Raw genomic sequence first — 18,062 nt, forward strand, 5'->3', positions numbered from 1 at the left:
AAATGCGCTTAAAACCAAACTGACTTCAAACTTTATAAGAAGCAAGTGTGTTGGCAAAAAAAATAGTATGAATTTATATATAATAAAGCTGTTAAATCTATCAAAGTGTAAAAATGTCAATAAAAAAACTTTCAATATCTACGTAGTTAGAAATAATAAACATTTAAATAAAACTTATTTCACAGATGAAGCTAAAACTATGTAAATCTGCCAATATAAACTCTTCTTTGGTGTGTTTTTCACCTATTAGCTTTTGATTCTTGCATTTCCCATGTTTTATAATACTACTTGCATTCGTTGTTTGTGTTGCCTTAAGGTACTTCCGCAAATTGAAATTAGAAATTCATGTGAAAAATCAGAATCCTCGTAACACCTTTCGAAATGCAAGGACACAAAAACATATATGATAAAAGTTGAAATGATATATCTGTTGGTAAACTTGCGAGCATGAAAGCTAGGCTGAACCCTATCTCCACAATGCTTTGGATGAAAATGGGTGTAAATTTTTTATGCAAAATTTTGGTATCGTACGCAACCTAAGTGCTATAAAATATTTATTTTCAAATCAAAAGAAATGCCAAAATAGTGCATACGAGCGTTACTGTTTCGAGAAAATGTCGTTAAACATTCTAATGCGCAAAGCACATGCACAGTTTTTCTAAAATATTTCGCCGCATGTTTATTTCAAGGAATTAAATATGATTGTTCTTTTACCTCAGATTTCCTTACTGAAATATATGTGTCCTTATTCATGGTTAAAGATATCCATTTAGTATAGTTTTGCACTGTCCAATCTCCTTAATCTGTTACCGATCCTTTACATTTAAAGAATAAACGCACTGTGTAATGATAGTTTTACGCTTTACACACCTCTCTTGGGCAAGGAAGCCGTTTTACTTAAAATTTGTAAGAATCCGCTGGCAAAATATTATTGAAAGATCGGAACTTTTTCTAAAATAAAGTTCAATTTCAATCATTTTCAAAAACTGGAAATATTGCACATTGTGTTGAATATATAAATACAAAAATCCCAAAAAGAAACCCTTTTAGAACTTTTCTGGGAACTATACGTTTCAGCCGAACAACGCATTCCAAAATAACACAAAACTGATTTCTCTTTGTAAACAATGCCAAGTTCACCTGAGGGAAATTGCTGAAAAAGTAAAAGTGCTTACTTGTTTCAGTTTTACGTCCTGTAGAAAACAATCAAATTTCAACTTTTAATGCATACATGTTCTATAATTATTCCAATATTAAAAAACCGTCCGATCTTTTCCATGAGAAATAAAACGAAGCAATTTTAACTATTTGATTACACTTCAACCATGTGAAATTAAAGGCATGTACTATCACGAGACTTCCGTGCATTTCGAACCTCGTGTTGAATAAACTCAATGTACTTTAAAGTATGGTGTCTCAGTTGAGCCAGTTATTTGTTAATTTCAGAGAACATACATTAAAGAAGTGTTTATGAGAGCATGTTTACGAATATTTCAAAGTCTACTTTATATTAACGACGACAGAAAACAAGTGTGCACTCGGCAAATAGTAAGTCTATTATTTTCAGGTGTATACTGGACACTGATCCCAATGTTCGTAATTTTCAGATGAAGAAATCGTTATCCTTGGTTTCGTAGACAGTCTTAGTACTGGATCGCTGCTTCCGCTGTCAACACCGCAGAAATGTAAAGTCAGTGTCTACGCCGGAATTGCACTACACATTTATTATCAGTTTAAATCTATTAAAGTGTGAAAAACATATCATTCTTTAATGAAGAACCAAGATACAAAAAGTTAGTTTTGAGATATTTCTGATTATAATCATCAGGTTTCCGCGCGAAAAGTTCAACCGATTGCATTTTGTTTGTTTCGTAGTTATCTACAATTGTATACAAATTGTATTACCTCCTAACATATTTGGCTGTACATTTTTTTCTGCGATTTATTCTTACTGTGTTTTTAAAAAACATCCTGCATAAATTCTCATATTGTATAAAACATCGACACATCAAAATTGGTTAGTTTACGACGCATGAAACATCTAATAATGAATAACTATACACATCTAACTTGTCCCGGACCAGTATGCGAAAATTCTGTGGCCCAATGTTTCAAGATTGTCTAAAAATATTTGCAAATGTCGTGATAAAGCAAATATTTCGATTGTTAATATAATTTATAAATATACAATTACGTATGTGTGAGAAAGTTACGTTAAGTAATTTCGAAAGTTACCGCAGAAAGTGTCGAAAATTCCATTTCCACCAAATTTTCCGTGAGATAAGCAGCGCATAAGTACATCAAATCCAGTATAATAAATTAAACCTTTCTCAGACTTGCACAATCCTTGAAACGAATGTTGGATCGTTGCCAAATCTTGTTCACATTAAGTCTGAGACTTTTCTTACAATTTTAGGCAGTTTGGTACACCATACAAAGAGAAAACCTTGTCCGCATATTGCACTACTTTTATGTATGCTGAAAATAGCAACATGTACAAATGTATTTTCGTTTTAATACATGAAGAGGTCAGATTTGAAAACAGATTTTGTAATAAGTTTACATCCATTCAGTAAGACAATTTTCCTATGCATTAATTAAAACTTTGAACTAACATTTGCCATTCATGAATTTTTAATAAAGTAATTGGAAAGGATTTATAAATGTAACCAAAAATTTGGAAAAATGCAGGTAAAATATCTGCTTTGTTTATTTCCAAAATTGAGTATTACTTTTTATACAGATACTTTTAGTTCAGGTCTTGCAAACTGAGCTGTTTTGTGCTACGGAACAGCTGCATTTGAAAGTTTTGGTTCACTATATTTTCCCACCGCAAATGAAGGTCACTCTAAAAGGAAAATTACTAAGTCGAGGCTAAATGAGTGGATCTGAACAAGTAATATTTAACGAAAGACAGTATAAACGTTTTGACTGGTAACTGTGAAATGTCAAGCAATATTCGACAAATCTTGGATTTACTTTATTACGGTTTACGGTGAACAATTATTTGTTAAGTAGAGAGATATTTATTTATCAAGAGTGTTATTACATTAAAATTTGAAATTGTAAATATCCCGTAGAATAGACTGTTTCTATCTGTATATAGCAAACATTCCGCCCTGTTAAACACTATTTATAGGTAACCGTCAACTGTGTCGTCAATACATTCAGCCCAAGGAGTGTGATGACAAGGAGCAAGCTTTCCTGTGTACATAGACTTAAAACTCATATCTTTGTACGTGCAGATATCCTTTTGCCTTTCCTCAAAAACTTTCGATAGGATGGCATATGCCTTATCAATATATTCAGCCGGATAGTTTACATCTTTGCCAATATCATGGTAAAAGTCCCTTTGAAACTTCAGATGATCGAGCGGAACTTTGACGTCCCTTAGTTTTCTCTGCCATTCTTCAACATTCTTTTCCATCTCTTTCCGTTGAGCAGGTAACTTCCCCAGGATGTAATTCAAAATCCATATTGCTTGAGCATCAAACATTCCAAATTCAAAGTACGCTTCATATGCTGTCATATGAAATAATTTATTGTTACCACCTTTCATCCATAAGGTACCTTTGTACAAGTTGTCTGGGTAAAGATTCGTTTTACCGTCGATGTCAAAGTGGAGATCTCCCTGCAGGAAAGGATAGTTGTATCGATATCCAGTACAGTAGATAATAGCATCAACGTCGTGTTGTGTTTTGTCTTGGAAGACAACAGTGTTACCTTTAATTTCTTCAACAATGGGTCGTTCTTCCACTCCTTTCGGCCAATTCAAATTCATTGGTACCTTACAGCTGCAAATGACGTATCTGGCGCCGTACTTATTTAGTTGAACAGCAATCTCACTTGCCGAGAATCTGCCCCCGATGATGAGAACAGTCTGGTTTATAAATTCCTTTGCCTCTCTGAACTCATGAGAATGAATTATTCGCCCTGGGAAAGTATCAATTCCTGGGAAGTCGGGCATATTTGGATAACTGAATGTACCAGAAGCGACGATGACATGGGAAAATATTTCCTTATAGTGTTTGTTTCCAGGCAAGTCTCTTACCCAAACTACAAAATCATCTGTATCTTCCCGATATTCAACACTGCTAACAACATGTTGGAAATGTACACAGTCGGAGAGATCTCCACATTTGCCACGTCTCATGCGACCTGGAAAATGTAAGTGTACTCTTGAACCGCTTTATGACTTTTAAAAATGGTAATGCCTCCCGATGTACGTCAGAAATCATTCTGTTCTAAACGTCTACAAAAGATTAGCTAATCAACATATCCCAACAAGATTAGATGTGATATTTCAGGATTATGATATAACCAGATAAATTTCTTCCATTTAACCTCATTTGCTAGTAGAACATAAGATTTGTTAGCTTATCATACATGAGCTTTGAATATATAAAGCGTGTCTTCACATGGCAATTAAAATGATTTATGTATACTTAATGAATGTCATGCCCGTCAACTGCTAAAATTATCACCCGAATGAATGACTTTCCAAAATGGCTTTTTCCTCACATATTAACTTTAACCCAGAATAAAAATATACCGGTCAATAGCGTAAGTTATGTACAGGTTTTAAATAGAAGGAGTGAACATATCATTCTTAATTATAAATTAACGTTGAAGCTATATTAGATCCAAATTTCATATTTAAAAACATGGACTCGTACTTCATATAGTGCATGTAAATATAAAATTTAAAAAGCTTATGTGTATTTTCTAGACTATGCATTAGGTTTAAAATAGTATGCATTGTATACAGGTATAATATTTAAACACAACAATAACTTGCACTACCTCTTATAACCTGGCTTTATTTTAACAATCAACTATTAAAACATGACATTTAATTATTAATGTAGCTCTATAAACAAACTTAAAATGTATATTCAGTAAAATTAAATACATTCGATGAGCATTTTATACAGTTGTAGTAAATATCTAAAGGGAAGATATTTTATTCTTGCATAAAAACTACTTTTTTCACTTGATCCGCCAATGTATTAACGGGAGAAAAATCGTATGCAAACAAGGCAATTCACGTGCTGTTAATACCCGATTTTTATTTTTGAAATGCTTTCACAGGGACGTATATGTATTTCTGCGCAGATTGACATCTGGTATCTGCGTCTTGTTTCTTTCATAAAAACCTCTTCTTGAAGCATTAAAGATGCAATCTAAACCATAGAATATTTTACTGTATCAGTAACTAACGCCGAATGCGCTGCCCCCAACAATGTTCGTACTCGTTTCTTCCCTTGTTTACTCCCCTTTTAGAACTCGGCGTCAATTCAGATTTTGTAGACAACAGTGAATGTTAAAGAATCGCGTGTTTACCTGTGCGATTCTTTGTTTTTAGGAATCATATTTATGATTTTGGTAAGTATCAGTCGGTATGTTTTATCTAATTTCTCGAAGAATTTATATAAACAGCTTGGAAGCTTGACACTATGTTCGTACTCATCCGTACTCCAACTGTGTCCGTACTCAATATAACTCGGATGTAAAGTTATTATTCTTGAAATTGTGATCGAGTCCACCAAATTGTGAAATGATATGAACAGCTATTGGTAATTTTATGTTTGTAATAACGAGAGATAAAAAACTCGCTTAAAAACCTTCAGGATGTGCTTTTGATAGTGTTGTTTATTTCTGGGCCCTGGATACGGATATTTTAAACATGTTTACCGTTTCCAAGAACAACAGGAATGGTAAACAAAAATGTACCGGAATTGTCAAGTCATCACATATGAAAACTATACATAAAGTCGTCGTGTAATGTTTTTTTATGCAAGAATAGCGACAAGACACGTTTGTTTTGTGTATTAACGTGTGCAGAAGCCCTTGGGATATGTCTGTGACCTCGACCTTCGGTCTCGGTCACAAACAATCCCGCGGGCTTCGGTCTCGGTCACAAACAATCCCGCGGGCTTCTGCAGACGTTAATACACAAAAAGGTGTATTATCCCTACAGAGAAGGATGACCATTGGATATCTTGAACACAAGCAAATACTGACCATCAAGATAACGCCTGTACAGTTCTCTTGGTAAATAAGATGGCAGGTCTTTCCCGAAATGTTCCTTAAAGGAATAATCAATGTATTCGACACACTCTTTTGGTCCAATAGCCCACAAATTACGGTACATGCAGCAGTGTATGTGTTCGCCGTACTCGTCAGCTCCTTTAATGCAAAAACCAGAGTATGATAAAAATAAAAGACTTTGGACATATACGTTACGTCATTGCATTCTTACATATAAAATAACTTACTGGAACAGTTACTACCATTTTTAATTTCATAATAAACGCTTTACAGAATAAGATGCACAGCAGTATATCTCTACTGGTGAGAAACGAGGGTCTTCAAAGTGTTCTGTCATTGGGTTCGGATTTCTAAAAGTGCTACGTTTTATTAAAATATTTTTATTACAAACCTTCAAAGGATTCCCCCTTTTCCGAAACACATTTTTGTAACCTTTTTACCCACTCGCAAAAAGCAGATAAATAGTCTTCTTTTGTATCTGTTGGAGACACTAATAAATGGCGCTGCCAAAAGAACTTCTGAACTTTATTTCTTTCCAGAAAGCATTTTAATAAAAAAAGTCATAGGGTCAGGTGAATAAGACGGATGGTTTACAACTTCCACCTTTTCAGAAGCTAAAAATGATATAACAACCTCGCACTTGTGAGAGGAGGCGTTGTCGTTGGACTCACCCCTTTTACTTTCTTTAGGACAGAGTTCTTGTAGAATCGTCTAGTGACTGAATGATCAGATGGACAAGGCACTTGAACGACTGGCCAACTAGAAATGAAGAAAGTTGCATACAACGTCTTTTTCGAACTTATGGTTCTCTTGGCAAGACTGGGTCATTTTTGATTTTTTCGCTTCCGTTGCATATTATCAGCCCTTCTCTGTGGCTCAAACATATGTACCAAGGTTTTTCACCTGTTTGCAAGTTAGAAATAACCCGACTATCGCAGCCTTTGAATGTTTTCAAGAAATTCTTTCCGGACACATTTAAGGTGTTGTTCCTATTGCTCCTCATTGAGCAAATGAGGTACCGACAAAGCGCAAACCTTTCTCAGGTCCCAAAACTTTTTCAGAATTGTTTGCACACTGCCTTCTAATATGCCTATTCAATTGGCTATATCTTTCACCGACACTCGAGCAGCCTGTTCGACTATAGCTTTCACAGCAGCAATGTTTGTCTTGGAACAGAGGTTTTAGGTCTACCAGTCAGATAATTTCCCGGCTTTAAAGGGACTGGCCTCCAGATCGTTTGACATCAAAAGAAATGTTTTTTTGAGATATCTGGAAATAAATGCTATAGTTCTTAAGAAGGCTTTAAAACTTAATTATTTACAAACTATATATTACGGTTACACATGAGAATTTACTGTTTGTACTAATTTTGATGATGAAAATCGAAAAGCGTTCGTAACGCTTTACTCCAAGTGAACTGCCTCGATTACAAAAAAATATCTAATTCCGCTATAGCGCTATTGGTTACGACGACATTGTCGCGGCGGTCCGGGGTTCGATTTCCGACGCTGTCATCTTTTTTTCTTTTGATTTGGAATTATAAAAATGTTTTAGAAACGAAAACACATATTCTAATGTTTATATTATGACCAAATTTCAATTTGAAAGAAAGATTATTTTAGCCAAATCTGGAGGTCCGTGCCTTTAAAAGCTTTAACACACCTAAAAACTGTGTGCATTGAAATGGCCTGAGGTTCATATATACCACACGATTCATCAAATATCTGCTTTGAATCTATATTAAACATAATGCGGTCTTTTCATCCATTTTACAATGTGAAAAGTAAATTGATCAGTGTATATGACTACATGTATTTCAATTTGAAATAACTTGGTCATTTAAAAAGCAATTTGTATGAAATATACGGATATCGTTTGCTATTGGACACACAATTCAAGTGCAATGAAGCGTTTAAAAATACCTGGAAGTAAACTACGGAAGTCCATTAGTGACTGATTTTTTTGCAGGATGCTCGTAGGACCGGTATTGATGTAATGCATCCAAAGGAAATTTATATTTCTGATTCATTTAATTATGTTTCATCCATGAGTTGTTTGGAGTAAAAGTCTGAGTAGCTATTCAGCACATTGCATCCTTTCTACTGATAAATTCATTACGTTAGTCAAATTGTAAGTTTTTTACTTATGTATGTCTTTTACATAAATCAAGTATTCAAACAAAACAATGCAAACACACAATGCACATTGCGGTTTACCTACTTTGTTATGTGCGACTTTAACTGAGTTTACTGCACTAAATACTCTCAGTGAGTCTACTTTTACTTTTTACGTTTTGGTAAAAACTCGATATATGAATTTTGATGATTTAAAGAAGTAATAAACACATCCACTGTGACGTATCTGATGTCTGAACCCTACCTAATTCCTAATTAAACTCCAGCATATTGGTATTCTTTACGCTTTATTATATCACCAGTAATTGCCTAATAAACCTCCTAGTTAACAAATTTTGCAATACCACTAATCAGGTATTTGGTTTATCTATGACAATTTATGTCTCTACTCTAAGGATAAAGCTATCTCATCTTGATTTAGACAACGAATCAGTGAATACTCGACTTTGTATGTTTTCCGAAGTCAGAGACTTGATTACCATCAGGTTTATCTATAATATTTTTAGCGAGTATCTTCAAAAAGTACCAGGGACCTCCGTGGCTGAGTGGTTAAGGTCGCTGACTTCAAATTCCACGCTAGGGGTGTAGAATTGAGGACGCCATCCAGCTGGCTTACGGAAGGTCGGTGGTTCTACTCAGGCGCCCGCTAGTGACGAAATAATGCACGGGTCTGATGGGGTCTTCAGCTACCATCAAAGCTGGAAAGTTGCTATATGGCCTATAGTTGTGTCGGTGCGACGTTAAACCAAACAAAAACAAAAAATCAGAAAGTACCAAAATATGCTTAAAATGCTAACATATGTGTTTTCAATTAGCAAAGACGTATTCTTCATTTATTAAACATCGCATTTACTCTTAGCATGTATTAATAATAGTTAAAAACGCTGTGTCAATGTGTTATTCATGGGGTGATACATGTAAATGCGATTGGAACATCTACCTAACCGATACAATAAATATTTTTTTCGATAAATATTTTTTAAAACTTTCTCACAAAAATTTAAACAAATAACGAATCTGGCCAATTTTGCTCAGTGAATATACAAAAATAGAAAAAGTGGAAACTTCACAGGTCGCTCAGTATGCATTTTTATAGCGATATCCATGTCAGAATTCTCGGCAAAGCTGTGTACATTAATTGTCAAAATTAATTTTTCATTTTATTTTGTTGGGTTTAACGTCGCACCGACAAAATTATAGGTCATATGGCGACTTTCAAGCTTTGATGGTGGAGGAAGAATCCAGGTGCCATTCCATGCATTATTTCATCACCGACCTGTAAGCCAGCCAGATGTTGTCAAAATTAAGGTAATATCATTGACTGTAAAGACAAATGCTATAGACAAATTAATGATGACTATATCTGTATGTAAATGATACAAATTAATCATAAAATTATACGGATCACATATTTACCGTTTTCCCCTAAGTCACCTCCTAATACTTAAGAAGCTAATTTCAAAACATCTTGGCAGTAAGCTATTTCTAACTTTTCCGGAATTGATGAGTTATCGTTAATTCAGCAGAACCGTATCGGAAGATTAGTTCATGGAGTCAACATAGTAACCAATATCTTAAATGTAACAAAGAAGATACGTATGCACACAAGTACTGAGCTAAGAAAACGAATGTAGTTCTTACTGATAACACGGTGGTTAACCTACTCGGACTTTTTTTGGATCAAATCAGCGTCCCCCGACTATTTTTTATCAGGCGAAGAACCTGTTTTGATTTTCATCAGAATATTTTGAGAAGTGTGAATGTAACTATGTTGTATAGTCCATGTATATTTCTGGCGGAATGTCATAGTGGAATGTTTTTAGGAATGCAGTGTCGTATTCAAGATACAGCGAGTAGTTATTGTGTACAGAGAAAAACAAGCTGGCATTGAACTAGAAAAATGTATTATAAAAGCTGAGCAACCTGTTAAAAAGTTTATTTTTCACGAACCCTGTACACTTTGAGATGGATATTATGAAAAGAATGTATTCCAAATTTGTATTGAAAATAATGTATAAACATGAAAACAGTACAGTAAGCTCACTTACCACAAACATGAATACTAAAATTTCTGTGGCGAAGGACTGTTTATGACCGTGGAACAGGACTACTTACGATTTCAGTCCTGTCAAATGTAGTGAATTGTGATGAGAAAATACAAAAAATCAATTTAAGTCACGCCTGAATTGACGTAATTATTCTGAAGTATCTTTTAAAAATACTTGATGCACATTTTAAATATAATTTAGTAGTCTCGCCACCCGGCTTGTCCGAATGAATTTTCATCTACAAGTGTATTCCATAAGTGATGTTGAAATGTTGAAATTGATTTTTTACTCGTTTATGCTTAAGTGAACGATATACAGATATGACATTGCTTGGAATTGTCAGCATCAGAAGGATATTGTCAAGGGCCCGAGGTTATCAGTATTTCTCCAAATGTTGACAGTGTTACTATCCAACCAAAAGCAACGACATAATTGATTTATTATACCATAAATAGGTAGGTTCAAACTAAAAAGCAGTTCTAATACGTGTTTTTATAGCTTTTCCCCTTGACTATTCTGAACAATAGAGTTCCGCTTCAGCAGGTGCTGGTGGGTGAGGTTGTGTTGCACATTTCATTACCCCTCATAAACAGACTTTAATCAGACCGAGTCTGCTATTATGTGTTTGATTGGTTCCATTCCAATTGTTTATCTATCTGTTTGGGGTGCTCTGTGCTTCCAAGAAATCTACAATACCTTTAATTTTTCCAACGAATCTTATAGATTCATCAATTATTACAACAGCAGTCCCTGAGTGCCGTGTTGCGGCTGTTAAATTTATCCCCGTGCTTTGACTCAGTGTTGTTATATTCACTGGTCTTTTGGGACCATGAAGTTCATTCAATGTTTATGCATTGATTCTCCATTATACATCCAAATTAGTGAAAATTTTGTCACACGAGTATTTGCTGATACAACCGTAGCATAGTGTGTTGAACCATTTATATATGCCAAACTATCACAAAGTGAGTAGAATCAGATTGAAATGTAACGTGATTGACACATCTGGGCATATTACATATTCCTAATGCCTTTCATATGGACGATTTTGCCTTGTCCTATACTCAGATGCATACATTTGTGTTGTTGTGACGTCTCTTTACCCTTATATACTTAATTTTCTAACCGATTTGTTTTAAAAGGTTCTTTGCATGGATAGAATTGTTGTTTAATGTGCTTTCACATTATGTTTTAAAATTCATAAATTTATAGTTAAATTTCACCATGCAATAATTTATCTTTATACCATATAATTGCAAAAGCAATGATATTATTTCATTGGCGACAAAATATGAATAAGTCTTTACATAAATTTAAATAGATACGTTACCTTTATTTCTAAACAGATATCATTTACCAGTACACACTCATTCAAAAAATCATACACATTAAAACATTCATATGTTTTCTATGTGACCGAACTTGTTCTTTTTATAAATGTGACAATAATAACGGATCTTCATACTTATTTATTTCTGCACAATAGATACGTTACAGATTTGTACTGATCGAGTCTTTTTTTCACGTGATTCAATGACGTTGTATGATTATTGTTCTCTCACAATATGACAGGGGTGATACAAGTTGTTTTTAAATTCATTTCACTGATTATTTTACTTAAGACTTTGAGATTTAACTTTATTTGAATCCGGATAATATGGTAAGTGTCTTGTTTTCTACGTGTCTGTATAAAATAATAAAAGAAATAAGGCTTTTTTACCCTATAACATTATGTTATGCATATATTTCAATATTCGTACTGGATTAGCAGGTTTTGCAGTTAAATTGAAAAACAGCGCCAATACCACGATAGGTAACGTATCTATTATTTATTGTAACGTATCTATTCTATGTTGTGTAATGTATTTTACAAAAGAATACAGCAAGATTTTTTTCATACATATTTTTGAATAGATAATAAAACTAGAATAGTAAATTAAAAATATCTATTAGCTAATATGAACTACATCTTTTAACCCGAAGCAGGCCCTGGGTCTAATAATGGGCTATAATTCAAATTTACATTTTTTGTATCTTATTGCCATTTACAGAAACAAAATATAATTTCTAAATTTTTTATAACCGTGACATGGCGAAATCAAAGAGTCGAAATACAGTGGCACTGTCGTAAGAGAAGGAAAAAAAATCAACATCAGAAATTTACAACAAAATGGTTTATAGAAGTCATCAAAAGATATTAAAATTTGTGAAATACATCTCTAGTTGATGTGGTCACCAAATATAGTGTGACATACAAGTAGCCAAAGCCTTCTGATGACTTATGGGTTACATTCAAAAATGTAATTTGCAATAATGCACCTCCGTCACCTATTGGTTTACCAAAAAGGTCCATGTACTTGAATGGATTGGAGCTAAAACAGTTACTACGTTTATGCAAAAATAGACAGTAGATACGTTACCGCCACGTTAAATATTACAGTATGTGTTCGTTTCTTTTAATCTAAAACTACAATCAAAGACTTATAATGAAGTTTTCTTAAACTGTTAGCGAGTTAATTTATGTTCATTGTTCATGCTTTAGAAATGAATATATTTCTGAATTAACAATACTTTTAATAGATACGTTACCGTGTTATAACCTTTGATTAAATATAGTGATCTGAAGACATACATGTATTAATAAATTATGTCGGTATCTAGGTTTGACACGTTGGTTGTATCATTGAATATTACAGCCTTCATTTGTACATATTAAACAACATAGATGACACTGATCAAGGTGACAAATCAACCAACAATCAAGGTGATTCTATCCACTAAAGCTAAGAAATTCAGTGTTATACCATCATTAAACAACAAAATAATATTCTTTAAAGTTACTTTGTGCAAAGTCCATTTTCCAACATTTTGATTCGCATGTTTAGTGGCGAATCAATGTATGGATAATAGGGTTCTGCCTATGCCGTTGCTAAGGGACATGAAGGGTTTGTACATGTCATGATCTCTCACGAACAGACTCAAACCGTGTCTGCTAATATGTCTGACTGGTTGCGTTCTTTGCCACCAAAGAATCTTCTTATAGATTTCGTTCACTGCATTTTTTTTTCACAAGGTATGTCTATACTTGAAAATATGACAGTATATTAATCATTAAATAGTTGTATTATTTTAACTTTGTTACGGAAAACCTACGCAACAATTTCGGTGTCTCACATTTAGCAGATTTTATTCAGCATTTATAATGTTGTAAATAAAAATGCAATTTACAGATACCTAAAAATGGCCACTGTATGTGTGCTGCAGCCAATGGCAGTTTTTCAGCACTTAAGAATAAGAAAGGCCAGCTATTTAGTGTGTTTATGCCTGTAGATAAGGTGGCTACGATAGTTCTTCTTTTCGGTCTGTGTCAGCATAATTTCTAGGTGGATTTCCTTTTTGGTTTTCAGAAAATTGAATAAAATCATAAAGAGTCCGGTGATATTTGATCAAAATTAGTCCTGTGACCAGAAAATCAGCTAAAACCTACATTCATAACTAGTCCTTTTCCACCGAAAAACGTATGCGACGGCAAAATAAACAACAACTTTTATTTCAGACGGGGAGCTTACACAGTTACAGTGGCAAAATCATAAAAAAAAACAATGGTATATGTATTTCAAATAGCACAAGGTACCTAAAAACATAAAAATCGTCGTAGAATTATTGCCATGGAAGCAAATGTCGACACACTTGCCAAAAATACTGAAACATCTCTTGCTTTTCAAAGAACCACACTTTAATTCTATAACTAAGACAGTATATCATGGCATGTATAAATGGCAAATATATTTCATTATTCCGTGGATTTATAAATTTGGCAAAGTTACACATGTTTAGGTTAATTTTTTTTTCGTTTTTCGACACCTCATCAATTGTTCTTCTTGATAAAAATAAAAAAGAGTCCGTCGCTTGATAATGAACAGTCGCAGCAAGCCGGTTTGATCCGAAAAGGGCCAAGTAACCACCGTGGATAAAGAATGAGTAAATTTCAATCTTTCACACACGAATACCAAAACTAAGTCTTCGGTATTGCAGAGCAACGACGTTATTTGAAGTGAATTCCAATTATCTAAATGGGTGTATTTGCATTTATGTGATGTTTTAAAAGTGAAAGATCATCTTATCGTTTGAATTTCTACATTCCGAGCTATACCCAACAGTAAGTCAAATTTCTAAAAGGTGCCCTAATTAATAATTCGAATATGTGTTGTTTAAAGACAAACCTGTTCTCCAGGTATAGTTCCATTGTCCGCCCCACGTTTTCTGCTTTTCGTAGCACTCGAAGTCAATGTCGCCCGGGGCTAGTAGTTTGATTTGATAAATCGTTGACATACCACTTGGCCCAGCACCGATAATACACACTCTTGGTTTTTGTTTGGACATTCTAATCATCTGCTTAAACGATAATATACACTGTCTAATTAGTTTCGATATTCTGATCTGAAATGGATTAATCGGTTTAACAGATATACACACTTTAAATATTTCTGTAGACATTTCTATCTGGAAAGGTAAGGGCCGTGAGAGGAGTTGACCAGTTCACTTCCTCTAATGGGTAGACTGAGTCAAACCAAGTCAGCCTTTTTGTTTGCTCGGTTGCGTTCCATGCTTACTTTTATTATCTTATAAATAGGTTTCACTAGCAGTTAAAGTAACTTTATAACTCATTGAACTGTTAAAGTATGTAAGGCAATACAGTTCTAAATAAACCTATTTTAGTCATAATTTTCAACGCTCTAACTACCTCCATGAGATATTTAAAAATCAGCCTTTTGCATACATTGTATTTGTTTTTACCTAGGATCACTATATAGGAAAAGTTACTATTCTGAAAGATTGTACATTCACACTTACATGGGAAAAATAATATATTTGGTATTTCTCCGCATTTTTCAAATTAAACAGCTTATGGTCTGACGGGAAAAGGGGACAAGGTGATAGTGTCTATTTATTATCCAACAGTTCAACGTGCTGTTGACCACCCTGATCATTCTGGTTTATTTATATACAAGACAATACAACTAAAACATCGGATTGTCCCGGACCAGAGAAACCTTTACCGCACTCGTTCTACATACTTGTTAAAAGGAGCACAGATTGTGCATCATAATGTGACAGAATATTATTGCATCAACACGAACTGTTTCATTGCAACTTCAATACAGCATTTACCAATACCAGGTGTTTATCTTCCCGGAACAGTAGAACTGACCATAGTTCGACCTTGGCGAGACCATATTTCAACCTTATATTGTCCTGGTTCATCCCAGGTTAAACAATGTTTCGACCTTAACTGACCCTGGTTTAATCTTGGACAGGCCATGTTTCAACCTTAACTGACTCTGTTTCTACCTTTGTCAGATCATGTTTCAACCTCAACTGACCCTTGGTCATCCTTGGTCGGATCATGTTTCAACCTTAACTGATTTTGTTTTACCTTTGCCATTCTATGTTTCAACCTTAACTGACTCAGGTTCAACATTGTGCCAGCCAAGTTTCAATCTTAACTGACCCTTGTTCAACCTTTGCCAGACCATGTTTTAACCTAAACTGACCCTTGTTCAACCTTGGTTACACTATGTTTCAATCTAATTGACCCTTGTTCAACCTTGGTCAGACCATGTTTAAACCTCAACTGAGCCTTGTTCAACCTTGGTTACACTATGTTTCAATCTAATTGACCCTTGTTCAACCTTGGTCAGACCATGTTTAAACCTCAACTGAGCCTTTTTCAACCTTGGTCAGACTATGTTTCAACCTTAACCGACCCTTGTTCAACCTTGGCAAGGCTATGTTTCAACCTTAACTGGCCCTCGTTTAAGCTTTGACAGACCATGTTTCAACCATGACTGACACTGGTTCAACCTTTGCCAGACCATATTTCAGCCTTAACTGACCCTTGTTCAACATTCGCCAGACTATGTTTTAACCTTAACTAACCCTTGTTCAACCTTGGTTATACTATGTTTAAATCTAAGTTGACCCTTGTTCAACCTTGGTCAGACCATGTTCCAACCTCAACTGAGCCTTATTCAACCTTGATCAGACTATGTTTCAACCTTTAGGAACATGTACCCATGCGCTCGTCCGTCATGAAAAAAAAATGTATCAATGGGCACCTGGAATTTTCGTCCACCAGCAAAAGCTGTAAAATAACAATTTGACGCAAAATTGTCGGAGTGATCGTTAAACTCCCCAAAAATGTGAAATTATTAGAAACCAGTCAACATACCTGAATCTTGAAACTCGCCAAATATCGTCCAAAATTTAATACCTATTAATTTGAAACTTTAATACTGTATATGTGATTAAAAGAAAGGTTTAACAGTTGTGAACCTAAACAGGATGTTTGAAATGTTATGAAATCTTAAGATCTTAATTTACATGAATCATCGCTTTATCGGCGTTTATAACGTTCTGATATTTGTTCAGTTGTTATCAATGCATTCATAGATATCATTTTTGCGAGCAAATCAAGGTTTAAACGCAACGTAAATATTCAACAATTACGAAATTTGTTGCAAGATGAAGCAAAAAGAAAATTCCGCGCCAAACAAAGCAGTGTATGAAGTACAGTAATCTAACGATACTGGTGTCTTTGTTGTAGACCCTAGGCAAACAGACAGTCTGATGGGGTTTCAAGAATGTTAGAGAAAAAGAAATTGTCTTTGCAGTTTGAACAGAATATTTATTGTTGTATACGGTGACCTACTTACTGACTGATCAAGACAAATAACTTATTGAATGATCATGACCCATATGCGAAATTGACATCTAAGTTTCGGTTTATGGAATGAAATGTATTGTATACACAAGGTTGTTCATAAATTCGAAGTTATGTAGTAGTTCATCCAAAATGACTGAGTTTCTGACTTAGCTCAGATGTTATCAAACTATTATTCTGATAAATGCTTAAATTGGAATGTGAGCTCTATATGATACCGTCAAGTGTAATGATAAGGAAGGACTAAGATGCTCAATGAATGAAACACAACAGACATCATTTTATTAAGCCTAGGGACATGAAACTCTCAGTTTAAAAAGAAAACCTAATTTAGCTATTTAGATTACTAAATGGCATAAACTAACGCTGAACTACAATATCTTACACAAGTAAACTGACGTAAATAACGTCCTTGGAAAAATTAACACAATTTTATGAAAAATACTTAGAAAACATGAAAAATACTTAGTAAACATGAAAAATACTTCGAAAACATGAAAAATACTTAGTAAACATGAAAAATACTTCGAAAACATGAAATTTGGCGAAATGAAAGGAAATAATATCTTCATTTACAACTTACATTGCACTTACAAGAAGCCATCACAAATTCTGTGATGTTCGCTTATTTCATCAATTTTGTGTCTTTGCCAGAAAACATCAGTAAGTTTGTCTTTTTATTGCAAATTGTTTTAAAACAATGTAGAGTAAAGCTAGTTGAACATATTGTTGCTCTATCACATACACATTTAAAAAAATAAAGACAATGTCGATTTTCATGATAGGATATTATTAGATGAAATAATACAAAAGATCATTTACTTGTGTTTGCTTTATCGAATTTGACATGTTTTTATACATTTTTGTATATGTTTAAAGGGTTAGGTGACACAAACTAAAAGAATGTGAGTTTTATAAATACATTTTAGGCCATTATAATATTAAAGAAAGCACTTTTATCGTGTATATTTGTAGTTGGAACTGAAATGTACATAGAAGGTAGGTCTTTTACACAAAATGTGTGTCATGATTTATAAATACACACTCTTTAATAAAGAGTAGAGTGTATACAGAATGAATATAATGTGTTGTTTATTAGGCTAA

General features: G+C 34.0%; 1 protein-coding gene across 1 annotated transcript; it reads right to left on the bottom strand.

The window, feature by feature from the left end:
- Nucleotides 1-2,967: 2,967 nt before the first annotated feature.
- On the bottom strand, nucleotides 2,968-14,657 carry LOC123541375 (senecionine N-oxygenase-like). Its single transcript, XM_053526901.1, has 3 exons — nucleotides 14,458-14,657; nucleotides 6,025-6,189; nucleotides 2,968-4,158 (listed from the first exon to the last, which is right to left on the bottom strand). Exons 1-3 carry the CDS (start codon nucleotides 14,624-14,626, stop codon nucleotides 3,134-3,136), a joined length of 1,359 nt encoding a protein of 452 aa, XP_053382876.1. The 5' UTR covers nucleotides 14,627-14,657; the 3' UTR covers nucleotides 2,968-3,133.
- Between the last annotated feature and the right edge of the window lie 3,405 nt (nucleotides 14,658-18,062).

Source organism: Mercenaria mercenaria, chromosome 16 (assembly GCF_021730395.1).
Source record: "Mercenaria mercenaria strain notata chromosome 16, MADL_Memer_1, whole genome shotgun sequence".
Taxonomy (NCBI): Eukaryota; Metazoa; Mollusca; class Bivalvia; order Venerida; family Veneridae; genus Mercenaria; species Mercenaria mercenaria.

Excerpts from the sequence above, each read along its gene's own strand:
- LOC123541375 (XM_053526901.1), bottom strand. The coding sequence starts at position 14,626 with ATGATTAGAATGTCCAAACAAAAACCAAGAGTGTGTATTATCGGTGCT. Across the intron at positions 6,190-14,457 it reads GAACTATACCTGGAGAACAG|GAGCTGACGAGTACGGCGAA; the intron begins GTTTGTCTTTAA and ends TTTGCATTAAAG. Across the intron at positions 4,159-6,024 it reads GTACAGGCGTTATCTTGATG|GTCGCATGAGACGTGGCAAA; the intron begins GTCAGTATTTGC and ends TACATTTTCCAG.